The sequence below is a fragment of the Meriones unguiculatus genome, chromosome 6 (genome assembly GCF_030254825.1).
Source record: "Meriones unguiculatus strain TT.TT164.6M chromosome 6, Bangor_MerUng_6.1, whole genome shotgun sequence".
NCBI classification, from domain to species: Eukaryota; Metazoa; Chordata; class Mammalia; order Rodentia; family Muridae; genus Meriones; species Meriones unguiculatus.
The window spans coordinates 2,294,468-2,307,633 of record NC_083354.1 but is presented as its reverse complement, the minus strand read 5'-3'; the positions used below and the strand labels follow the sequence as shown (position 1 = coordinate 2,307,633).

The following is a 13,166-nucleotide window of genomic DNA, read 5'->3' as shown; positions in this document are numbered from 1 at the left end:
CTCACCTGTAACATTGCACACATATAAAAAAACACAAATTTCACTAAAAAATTAACCGGTTCAAATACGTGCTCAAGCTGTAATTGAGCTGGAAACTTCTCCCTGCTTTCTAGTTTTCGGAGCACTGGAAGGGCTGTGTAGGCTGCTGAGGGAGAATGGCATCAAGAGGAAGTGTTTTTAATCATGTCATGATTTTGGTGTGTCAACGCCATGTGTGAGGCTTTAGGTTAGCATGTGCGTGTGCACATGCACACAGACGTACAAACCTTAGGTTCAGGCTTGCGCAGTGTAGCTGGGGAAAAGTGGTTGTTGTTTTCTTGCTATCCTGTTTTCCCTCCTTTAAGAATTGCCTGAATATGAAATCAAACCAATACAAACTGATGAGGCAGAGTGTGAGCTAGGAATTCATGCTGTGTTTCAGTGTGAAGCAGGAGTTCAAACACGGAGGACTGGAAGGACTTAAGTAAAGCAGTGTTGGCATGGGAGGGCATAGAAGGACTCAGATTAGTGGCAGTCTTGCCACAGTGTTCTGTTTTCTGAAATTCTGTTGAGTCTCGCCTTTGAGAAATATTTTTCTTTCTCATGGTTTATGGCCAGTACTTAAATATATAACCATAACTGAAAGAATCAGTTCTCATCTACCCATTTGCAGTACAAAAAATTTTAGCAGGCTTTAGGAGAATTTTTTAATACCTGGTTTGTCACTGCCGTGTAGGAAAACAGGCTAGTATATATTTTTTAAAATACTAGTTAAAACAAAGAGAAATCCTTCACCTGTTTGTTTGAACATTCTGCTGTTTCTTTTATTTCTTTCAGTGATAATATAGGATAAACCTACTAAAATCTGTACACCTAAAGAAACTAATCAAGAAGGAGGTCTCTAGCTAAATGCTCAAACCCCATACAGCAAGGCAAAGAGATGGACATAAGAAGAAGGAGAAAACAGGGAACAGTACAGGAGCCTGCCACAGAGGGCCTCTGAAAGGCTCCCTACAGGGTATCAAAGCAGATGCTGAGACTTATGGCCAACCTTTGGGCAGAGTGCAGGGAATTTCATGAAAGAAGTAGGAAATAATAAGACCTGGAGAGGACAGGAGCTCCATAAGGAGAGCAACAGACCTAAAAAATCTGGGTACAAGGGTCTTTTCTAAGACTGATACTCCAACCAAGGACCATTGATGGAGATAAACTAGAACCCCTGCACAGATGTAGCCCATGGCAGTTCAGAGTCCAAGTGGGTTCCATAGTAATGAGAATAGGGACTATCTCTGACATGAACTGATTGGCCTGCTCTTTGATCACCTCCCCCTGAGCAGGGAGCAACTTTACCAGGCCACAGAGGAAGACAGTGCAGCTACTCCCGATGAGACCTGATAGACTAGGATCAGAAGGAAGGAGAGGAAGACCTCCCGTATCAGTGGACTGGGGGAGGCATGGGTGGAGAAGGGGAAGGGAGGGTGGGATTGGGAGGAGAGGAGGGAGGGGGTACGGGGGGGATACAAAGTAAATAAAGTGTAATTAATAAAAATTAAAAATGGAAACAAAAAAAAAACAGAAATCAACTTAACAACACTAATTTTAAAATATATGAAAATTATCACTCTTCTTGAACTCCTTTCTCATCATGTTTTACCCCAGTGTGTTAATGTAAATGCCTATAACATTTGTCATTCTTCATGCTTAAAGATGTCTTGTGATTATATTCCTATTATTTGTGACTGATTTGATTTAGGGTAATGACACTGTATTATGAGAAGTTGAATGAAGCCTTTTCAAAATTAGTGGAAAGGATAAATTACTAACAGCAGAATGTATTCAGTAATTTAATTCTTGTTAAAGTATGTGTAACGACTAAAGACTTGGTTTCCTCAGTATGCAATAATATGCTAATGACCTCATAATGAATTATTTTATCAGTCTCTAAATTCTTATGAGCATTTGTGACATGTATGAGTGGTTTGGTGTTACATGTTCTGAACATTTTTCCCTGCAGTCAGGCTCACAGCTCCTTGTCCAGTGCCTTAGACACAGACATAGCAAGGTGAAGCTAGCGTGACAAGGCTGCAGAACAGGGCAAGCTCTAACAGGGGTGTGTGTACTGCACGTGTAGGATGGGGGTGTTTGGGGCATGGGCATGTTCAGGTATTTATATCTATAATATTTTTAAATAGCTTATGTTTGCAAGTTTTGAGTTATTTTTTATAAACTTTAATTTTTTTTTCAAATAAAATGAGATTTATTTAGTGGCTTAAAACTAAAATGTTCTAAAAAACAAAGATTGCAAAAATAGTTTTTATAAGGCTAAAAGTTAAAATTAATCTTTTTTTTAATTTTATTTTTCTTATTCGTTACATTTTGTTAATTCTGTATCCTAGCTGTATCCTGCTCCCTCATTCCATCCCCAATCCCACCCACCCTCCCTCCCTCATCTCCTCCCTGCCCCTTTCCAAGTCCACTGATAAGGGAGAACCTCTTCCCCTTTCATATGACTCCGTTTTGTCAGGTATTTTCAGGACTGGCTGCAAAGTCCTCCTCTGTGGCCTAATAGTACTCTCCTCCCTTGTGGGGTGGAGAGGTCAAAGAGCCAGTCATTGAGTTCCTGTTAGAAATAGTCCTTGTTCCCCTTACTATGGGAAACCAATTGATTACTGAGCTATCACGGGTCACATCCGAGCAGAGGTTCTAGGTTTTATCCACTCATGGTCTTTGGTTGAGTGTCCATCTCAGAAAAGACCCTGTGCCCAGATATGTTTGGTCCTTGTGGAGCTCATTTTTAAATGTGTAAATATTAGAAATCCTACATTGCTTCAAGAAGTTCTTGTTAAGGAATGAATGATTAAACTTGTAAATTAAGAGATGAGAAAATGTTTAGGTAACTGAACAAAGAATGCTTTGGGACAGTGTGGTCAGAATGGGATGAAGTCGCATAGGTTGGAGAGACAATCTGTAAATCTGTACCTTGTCACATTGAGTGGAAAGACACTGAGAACAGGTACACAGAGAGAGAGAGTTAAAGACCTGGCTATGTGGCAGGCAGTAGTACAGGATTCGTCAGGTTAATTTATAAGCTAGTTGACAGTTTGTCCAGCTGAAGGACTAAGCTTTTCTAAGTGTTATTAAGTCTCTGTGTCTTTAACTACTGGTGGGTCCAGGAAGTCCCACTATACTCAACCTTCCTAATGCTACAATCCTTTTAATATAGTTTTTTATGTTGTGGTGACCCCCAACCATAAAATTACTTTCTTTGCTACTTCATGACTGATTTTGTTGCCCTTATGAATTGTAAGGTAGATACCTGTATTTTCCATTCATCTTAGGTGGCCCATGTGAAACGGTTATTAGACCTCCAAAGGGATTGGTACCCACAGGTTGAGAACCATTGGTCTAGAGAAAGGGATGATAGTTTGAACTTTCATTTCACCTGTTGGTGAGCTCTGTCATTTGAATCTAGTCCAGAACTAGTTAGACCTTCCAGAATGACTTTAGAGTGATGTTTCTAGCTGTAACCAGACCCTAGCATATTCCCTGTTACTATAATGAGGTGACCCATGTGTACCTCCTGAGTTACTAAGGTAACAGGTAGAAAGATTGGATGACAAGGTCTTTGGGAGCCATAGAAAATGAGAACTTGATTTAACTGTGGCCAAAATTATTTCTGAAAGTTGTATATGAATTCTAGTTTTCCATTAAGCATTAGTTGCTAGTTGGGGGGGTTTTCTTCCTAGGATCTGGAGTAAATCTTTCTATACCAAGTTAAATACTATTTGATGAGAGAGGGAAGAACAAAAAAAAAATAATAATTAGGATGAATATATTAGGATCAAATGAATGAATAGCATCAATTCTATTTCTGAAAATACTTTTTTTCTGAGAGATTATACACTATTATCAGTCTTTGGGGGTATACTATTTATAGTCAAAAGAGAATTTATAAATGACAGTGCTTTTAGAATTTCTGCAACAAGTTCTTAATGTTAATTGTTTTGTGTAGTATAAACTAGTTTGGGAACATGACTATTTAAAGTATTTCCAGTATTTAAAGAAATACTTGATTGCTCTTACTGAAATTAATGTATGTTATAAACCTAAGTAAAAGGTTATTTTTTTGTTTAATCATTTAGACAGTTAAGATTTTTTGTCTTATTCATATGCAAATAAGCATAGACATACCAGATGTTTTCCTTTCTTTTATCAGAGTGGGTTGCTAAGCCTGTTTAACAGTAGTAATATTGTAAAAGAAGAAACTTTAGAATGGGAACATCTTTCTCAAATATTTTTTATTTGTACAATTAATATCATTGTAAATATAAAGCCTAAAATATAGAATTACTTAGAAATTATGTTTAAGAAGAAATTGGGTTTTAGTGTTTTGAGACAGGTTTTTAACAGGTATGGAGAAAAATTTGCTTTTTATTAAATTTTAATATTAATTCTTTTTTAAATGGTAAATGTGGTTATATGTTTATAAAATATCTTAGAAAATGAGATTAAAAAATAGCCTTGTAAAAGTAGTGAGTTTTAGAACTGTGTGAGTATTTTAGTGAAAGAGCAGATGCAGAGTGTGGTTTTACTTGGTGACCTAATTGCCTTGCTTTCCAGGCTTGTACTACAGAAAGTGCCAGTTAACTTCCAAGGAGGATGTTACTCACGATACGAGGCTCTTCTGTCTGATGCTGCCTCCAAGTACTCACCTTCAGGTGCCAGTTGGGCAACATGTTTACCTCAAGCTCAGTGTCACAGGTAAGGGAAATAGAGGCTTGGGTCAGATGGGGGACATGTTGTCTCGTGCAGTCATCTAAGTTACTAGCCTTCCTGGGCTCCTGGCTTTAATGGCGGGAAGCTTCTGGGTTTGTCGATAGGGTGTGTCTGACTGTCTTTGCTACAGAACAACGGGGCAGCTTGCCTCCAGTGGGAAAGAGGGAGTGAGCACGCAGTGGGCCTCCACAGGGACTGCTGCGAGAAACAGACGCGCCGTTGGTATCTCCGAGGGGCTGAGCCAATGAAATTCAAAACGAGCGACTAATTGTACATGGTTTCCTTGTATATGCTACTAGGACAAGAAGTTCAAAACGATGTCCTTGATGTGTGAATTCTTTTTGCAGTATTTCATCCTAAGTCTTCATTTACTTGATGAATTGCCTCTGTTCTTACTGATAGTCAACATTTTCTTGGCCTCTTGAGGCTGCAGAATCCTCACCTCACTTCAGGCCGTGTTTACAGTGGTCCATCTGGTAGGCTACCTTCTGAGAGTTGGTAGAGGTGGCGTTCCACGACAGTGCTGTTAGACTTTTCACCGTCATACCCGATGGCTGTTTGTGAGCTCCTGTTTTCCTTAGCATAGTTTCTAACCAATGAGCTTTAAGTTACATATGAAGCAATTAGAGCCAGTTTTGAAATTTTAAACTTTCAAATATTTGGTTACTCTTTTTTTGGAATCCGGTAAAAATCTATATCATATGTTTTCATTTTACTTATTAAAAAAATCATACATCTCATGAGGTATCGTTCCATTCATTCAGCTGCCAAAATAATTTTAGGTCATTAAAACAATTCAAAATATATAAAATTATAAAATTTTTCCCTTTCCCTAGTGATCTCATTGGTGTTGCTAAATATATAGTTTATAATTGGAATTATTCTGTCTTTATTATTACATGTCCATGGGAGAATTTTGATGCCATTTTATTGTAGCCCATAACAAAGCTTATATGTTATCTAGATTCATTGCTATAGACTGTACTTAAGAAATAAAAAAAAAAAGATTGTCTATATAATGTTTAAACATTGGTTTGTTATAATTATAGCTTTGAGACATATGTAAATGTAAATAAAACATGGATGTGGAACATCTCATTAGAGGTATATATACAGTTTTAAGCATACACTGATAGCATCTGATAGCATCATAAGATTTGTATCTTTTATCTTCATTGGAAGTTTTTAAAAAAATATCATGCTTTTCTTTGATTTTTTTTTTCCAGGTGCAGAAATAGTAAAGCCATATACACCCGTGTCTGATTCCTTACACTCAGATTATAAAGAAACAGCTCTTCCCCCAAATAAATACATCTACTTTCTGATCAAAATCTATCCTGATGGACTCTTCACACCAGAGCTTGATCGTCTTCAGATTGGTTAGTAATGCTGACTTATAGCCTTGTTTGTGCTGTCGATTGGACCAGAAACCCTTTATTATCTCCATGTGAGAGTCTATTAAGTATCTTAAACTCAGCATGTCTGCAGCGGAAGTCATCTTCTCTTTGTCTTGTACTCCCTGTACTCCCACCTTTATCATTTTGCAGCATCTCTGTTCATTTCTGCCCTTCTCTGGAGACTTGCTCATTCCCCAAATCCAGTCAGCCACAGTTTGATGTTGTTTTCTCCTCTCAACCCCATGCTCTGAAAGCAAGCTTTCATCTTTTGTTTTTCCCTCTAACTAATCTCTCACACATGACTCTAACTGGTGTCTCTCTCTTCATCTGCATTTTCCAGTAACTTCTCCAAGCTCCTCTGAGAATAGACTGACTTTCGTTGCTCTCCAGCTTTGGAGCCTCTGGTGGATCTGTGTGACCTGCACTGTCCACGTCCTCCGCAAGGCTTACAAGGACCTGGTGGCTCTCTAGCTTTTTTGCATATTATCATCTTTCTTAGGCTCCTATAGCAGCCTCATCTAGAATGCCCATCAGCCCTTTGCCATATTCCTTCTTCTAAAGACTCACCAAAATGGTGCTTCCATTCTGAAGCTCCCTTTCTCCTTTCAGTAACAGCTGCCCATGCTCTGTTATAAGGGCAGGCACACAGCTTGTTTCTAAGATTGGCATATACAGCCTGAAACAGTCTCACTTGTCTTATTTCTAGGACCTAGGCTGACATTTGGCACATACTAAGCTATCAGGAAATAGATCTTGAAAGACTGGATAACAATTTATAATGTCTCTAAAGATGCAAAAACTTTCCTTCTTGTTTCTAGTTCTCTTTCTGTGTTTTCTCATTTTTTTCCATCTTGTTTTGATTCTTTTTTTCCTAAATGGCAAAAATGTCCTTTCTCTCTGTGTCAACATCAGCTCACACTGGGCAACAGGGCAGCCTGTCACTCAAGTGCTTATGTTTCTTCTGAAAGTCGACTTAGAAATCCACCCATAGTATGATTGTCCCTTAGACTTTACTGACCTGTGATGGAAACGGGAAATTACAAGCACCCAAACATTTTAAAAAACAGTATTGGAAATAACTTCAAAATAATGAACAGTTTTGTTTTTTTTAATTTTTCTAGTTACATTGTAGATTTCTGAACGTAGCCCTGGTGGCAGTGTTCTTGTGTGAGAGCTGTGTACTGTCTGCCGGCTGGTCACCACAGAATCTGGGCACTCATTTTACAAGTGCCCAAGTACAGTTGGTTTCTGATCTTGCCATTTTCCTAAGAATTAAACTCACGATGGCTCTTCTTGTTTCAGTTGATCCGTCTTTTCAAATATTACTGGAGAAGTTTCTGACACTTCCCAATGTAAGGCTTTAGAATACATTGTTTCAAGTTTCTCTTCTGCTAAGCTTGACCCTGTGGTAACTAACCAGCGTGTGAATAGCAAATGTCTGCTCTCTCCCTACCTGGTATTAATTGCTCTGATGGTGGTGATAGAATCCCAACACAGTACTGGGTGTCTGACGACTGCCTCTGAAACTCCTCTCATGCTGTAGACTGAGGTGGCGGTCACAGGTCCGTGCCATCACTCACCAAGGGCTCTGTCCCTGTTTCCCTTCTAGGTTTCTTGTTTTGTTTTCTGATTTTGTTTATTTTGTTTGTTTAGGAGATTTTGTTTCTTTAAGCAATCCTGAAGGCAATTTTAAAGTATCCAAACTGGAGAAAGTAGAAGATCTCTTTTTATTGGCAGCTGGAACAGGCTTCACACCAATGGTTAATGTACTGAACTATGCGTTGACTTACATGTCCAGTCTCAGGTATGTTCCATTGTTTCTGGCTACTGTTATTTTGAAGGCTTTTTAGTGCAAGGCATTCATTGATTCATTGTTCATGGGCAGTTCACTGAATTTGAGTAGCCTTGCTGTCATTGCCCTACTCGTCATTTCCTGATCTGCCTCCTCCTCCTTTCTTACTGAGCATATTATTAGTTCTTCTATCTCATTCCATGCTTTAATAATTCGGGCTATCTAAAAGCATTCACCATTCGGACCTTTCTACTTGTGTATATTTTAAATGTAATAGTGACTTACATAAAATGAGGTTTCCCTTTGTTCCTTTTAAGGCAAGTGAAGTTGATGTTCTTCAATAAAACAGAGGACGATATAATTTGGAGAAGGCAACTAGAGAAATTGGCATTTAAAGATGAAAGGTATTGTGCCTGTTAACTCACATTTAAATGCGTGTGCTTGCTGGGGCAGGGCAGGTAAATGTAATGAGGGTAGCTGAAGCACAGTTGAATGTCATGGGGTTTCTTGGGCCCTCTCTGGTAAGCCGCACCTGGGTGCTGTCCAGGAGGGCCATGGCTCACATTGTACAGCAGAGTGTCTTCAGTTTCAGTTGATTCATTTTTAGTTAATGCATATTAATAGCCCTATCACTGGTTTGCCTTTTATGCTGGTATTATCAAGATGAATAAAATCTTGTCAAGTTGAACTCGGGGAGAAAGAGTTGCACAGTGAAAGCTTGCCATTAAGAGAAGAAGATAAACAGTGATAGCAGTCAGCTGAAACAGCAGCACAAATTCAAGAACACTGAGCTACACAGGCCACCATACTTTCTAGAGCATTTCTACAGCTCTATTTCTAATATTGTCAGGACTTTGTAAGTTGCACAGAATATCTGAGGTGATTATTATGTTCATATAGTCTCATCAAAATAAAATTTCAGTCCCTGAGAAGCCTGACCACCCTTAGGTGCCACCACCCCTAGGGCCCAGCACGCGGGTCCTTGACTGTCAGTGATAAGGCAGCGCTGTGAGGCTCTGTGCTCTGCTCTGTTACTGCCCACAGTCCTGTCTCCTTTAATGAACTGTTCACAAGGTAAGGCTGGGCTATGAGCGTGCTTACCCTGGAAGCACTATTGTTCTTAGCCTGGCTAACGCCTCCAGCTGGGCGTTTTCACTCTGGGGAGGCAACCAAGAATGAGTTGAAATAGAGATGGCCAGGTTCCAAGCTTTCACACTGGGAAACATTGACTGGGAACAGCGTAGACCAAACCCTAGGTCCCATGTCCTCAGCTGTAACCCTGGCTGCTTCAAGGGTCAGGAGACATGGCTCAGGGACCCTGCTGCTGTTACAGAGGGCTTACATGGTGGCTCACAACCATCCAAAACTTCATTTCCCTCTTCTGACCTCCACAGGCACAGACATGCACCTGATGGACGTATGTAGATGCAGGCAAAACACTCACTTATATAAAATAAAAATTAGTTTTAAAGAATTTTAATTAAAAAAAAACAAAAAACAAAAAACCTTGTGCTTGAACTCTTCTTTAGGAAACGCTTAGCTTCTTGGCCTGAGTCTTTATCTCGGAGTCAAACAGTGTGGCCTGTCCTGCTCCAGTGACTCTGCTGCACAGCACTGGGGCTTGGGAAGGTGTGTGAATGCTTGGGACTGGGAAACCCCTCTAGGGTCTTTAGAATGGCCTAGAAACTCTCCAAGGGGCAGAATGGTTTGTTTTATTAGAGCTTCTGTTTTCCAAACATTTAAAAGATTTTAAACAGACATGGGTAGGCTTTAAAATTATTAATAAATGTTTCTGGTAATTTTTGACAGAAGTATTAAGTTCCTTAAAGAGAAATTATAAAATTTAAGAGATTTAATGATTAGACATTAGCTAGGTCTGTTAATGAGAGTTAATTTGATCAACTGTTATGAAGGGACAATGTGCCTGTGCACATGAAGTACCTTGCTTTTTGGTTTGGTCTTTGTGATTGGCTGTTGGTTGCTTAGGCTACAGTACCGAGGATTTGTTCTTACTCTTGCCTATAACTACTCAGAAGCTGAGTGATCCTCACAGTTTGCTCAAAACACTGCTGTGTGGTAGGTGTGGCTGTTTGACCTGCCTCTGTCCCTCTTCTGCCTGTCTACACCCCTCTTGCCCAAGGTCCTTGTTTCTGCAAGGCTTCAGCTTCCTCTGAGAGGAGGCCTTCCTTGCCCTCTCCCATCTTATTGTCTGTCTGTCTTGTCTGTCTGTCCATCTGTCTGTCTGAATATATGCATGAACTGACTTCCAACAGTATTTTAGGATCTCCAAAGACCTGGTGGGCATTTATAAAAATGTGATCAGGTCAAACCCTCCCTAGAGAACAAAATGACCACACTCTGTAGTTGGATTTGGAACATTTGTCAACAGTTTTACTGTAGTCTGAGACTTTACATAGAAATAGAAGACCCCACCTTCAGGGCTTCTGCATGGGTTTGGGTGGTGATATCCAGTGCAGAGAGTGGGAGTTTGGATGCAGTGTAGTGAATGTCTGTTATACTTTCCCACAGTTTGACTTCCCTGGGTTGAGTTTCAGAGAACAAAATGTATTCCCTGAATACTTTCCTTTGTTCAAAATGTTGTTGCATTTTGAGTATCTTTAAATTCTCTGCAATTGTATAGTTTAAAGAGTTAAACATTCTGTAGAATTAGGTTTTTAATTTCTATTCAGTCTTTTGTGGAATAAGGAAGGATGGGAAGGATGGATACTGGGGCTGGCATAGGATCTAATGTGTCCTCTTCAGGGAGGCGTGCTCTTGTGCTCAGGGTTCCTCTAGATGATATCGTTAATGAGGAAATGAACACTTGTGTACCTTGTGACCTCTGGGAAGTTACTCTGTCTGCCTGGGCTTTAGTTTTTCATCTATAGAACAGAGAGAGTTTACCATCCACAACAGTGGGTGTGGCCTTGCATTGAGATGCCTTTCCCAGAATCAGTATGTAGTGTGTGTATGTGCCAGCATCTGCTACATGCCTATGTAGCAGATCACACCACAACACCAGAACGGGGCAATGTATGAGTTTGCTTTGTCATGTAATCTAGAAAATGAGTGTCTTTACTTTCCTTTACTTAGAATTTCTCTTTTCCTTTTCATGTTAAAATGAGATTTGAAGAAAAATTATGTTATCTTTCCCAGAAGCTACCCAGATGTGTGATTTTACTTAATTACAAGCTCAAAAAATCATTAATTTCATTAAAAGCATTTTGAGTATATAGCAATATCTTGCACATTCTTGTTTGTTTTTTTTTTCTTCTTTATTTTTAGGAAAATAAGAGAAAGCACATAACCATAGGCAAATAACAGAATTAGTTGATTACTATGTAGAACTGAAATCAAGTTGAATTTTGCTGTTTCTCCAGTGAGCAGCATTATGAGTTAGTGTGCCTCTGCTTAAGCGCTGCCCGCCCTCCCCATCAGCAGTAGAACGCAGTGGCTCTGGGTGTTCTGCTGCTGCTTGGATCGAATGCGAGTAAGGAGTGGGGCAGTGCTGATGGCAGTGCTAGTCTCCCAGCACCACCTGGAATGAGTGTATAGCGCAAGTACTTTCTTCCCCTTCAAAGCACTCACCTTTGTTGTCAATGCTCTCTTTTTAGAACAGTGGTTCTCAGCCTTTGGGTCTTGTCCTCTTTGGGGGTCAAATGACCATTACACACCATCCTGCGTATCAGATTTTTATGTTATGATTCCTAACAGTAGAAAAAGTATAGTTACAAAGGAACAATGAAAATAGTTTTATGGCTGGGGGTCACCACAACCTGAGGAACTGTGTTAAAGGATGGCAGTGTGAGGAAGGTTGAGCACTGCTGCTTTAGGTAGAAGAGTGAGACATTGTTTCCATGAGCAACACTTGTGATTTTTCCTTACATTAATGAAATTAGTTATGTAGTTACATAGAAAGTGTAGCAGAGAATAAAGAAGAAAATTGCTGAAATTTCTACTCCCCAGAGAGCAATCAACAGTGTAGCCTGCTTATATGTTTATACATAGACTATATACACACACACAAACACACACATCTTTTTTGTTCTTATTTTGAAGGCAGTATAGTCATGCTGACTGTACTTTTCATAATTGTATCTTCTGCTTAGTGTATTGGATCATAGAACATACTCTATCAGCCTGGGCCTCCCCCATCAATCATCCTCAGGGGAGCTTCTGTTTGGAGATGGGTTTTGCTGTTACTTTTTTATTTTATGTGTATGAGTGTTTCATTGCTTATATGTAAGTATACCAGATGCATAGCTGGTGCCCAAAGAGACCAGAGGCATTACATTCCCTAGAATTGGAGTTACAGATGGTTGTGAACTGCCTTGTAGGTGTTGGGGAAAGAATGAGGTTCTCTGCAAGAGCAGAAAGCAGTTATTACCTGCAGAGCCGTCTCTCTAGCCCCTAAAGACTTTGGGGTTTCTTGTTGTTGTTCTTTGTTGTTTGTTTTTTGTGGGGGTTTTGGTTTTGTTTTTTTTTTGGTTTTGGTTTTGGTTTTTGTTTTTTGATGGTCACAATTGGAGAAGGAGGAGCTACTGACATGCAGTTATTAAAGACCAGGAATGGCTCAAAATGCCAGAAGTGTGAGCCAGAAGCTCTGTATTGTACCATGATTTTTAATAGTAGCAGCATTGTGTTCTGTCATGTGAACACACCATAATTTACTTGACCAGCCTGCTGTATGACATGGTGGGAAATTCTTCTGTACTCCCCTCACTACTCAGGATAGAGCGCTGAAGAATCACAGATGAAAATGTTCTCAGGCTGTGAGTACTTTTTTTTTAATTAAATTTTTATGTTTTATATTAATTAAAGTTTATTCACTCTGTATAGCAGCTGTAGCCCATCCCTTATTCCCTCCCTCATCTCCTTCCATGTCCCTCTCCAAGTCCACTGACAGGGGAGGTCCTCTTTCCTTTCCATATGACCCTAGCTTATCAGATCTCAGCATGACTGGCTGCATTGTCCTCCTCTCTGGCCTGGTAAGGCTGCACTCCCCTCAGAGGGAGGTGATCAATGAACCAGCCACTGTGTTTATGTCAGAGACAGTCCCTGTTCCCCTTACTAGGGAACCCACTTGGATACTGAGCTGCCATGAGCTACATCTGTGCAGGGGTTCTATGTTATGGATTTGACAGAAGTCCTTAGGGCAGAATGCTGTCCCATCCAGCAGCAGCATTTGATTCTTTGGTGCCCTTAGTTTTCCATGGAAATAG

General features: G+C 39.8%; 1 protein-coding gene across 2 annotated transcripts in view; it reads left to right on the top strand.

Moving 5' to 3' along the window:
- Nucleotides 1–13,166, top strand: part of LOC110550063 (cytochrome b5 reductase 4) — a 61,497-nt gene that overhangs the window by 39,087 nt on the left and 9,244 nt on the right. For both annotated transcript variants that reach the window (XR_002476498.2, XM_021639660.2), the window contains exons 11-14: nt 4,600–4,740; nt 5,982–6,134; nt 7,806–7,956; nt 8,262–8,348. Coding sequence is in view for 1 of the 2 variants with exons in the window: in XM_021639660.2 (XP_021495335.1) it covers nt 4,600–4,740; nt 5,982–6,134; nt 7,806–7,956; nt 8,262–8,348 (532 nt within the window). In the remaining variant the exon portion in view is untranslated. The remainder of the gene's footprint in view (nt 1–4,599; nt 4,741–5,981; nt 6,135–7,805; nt 7,957–8,261; nt 8,349–13,166) is intronic.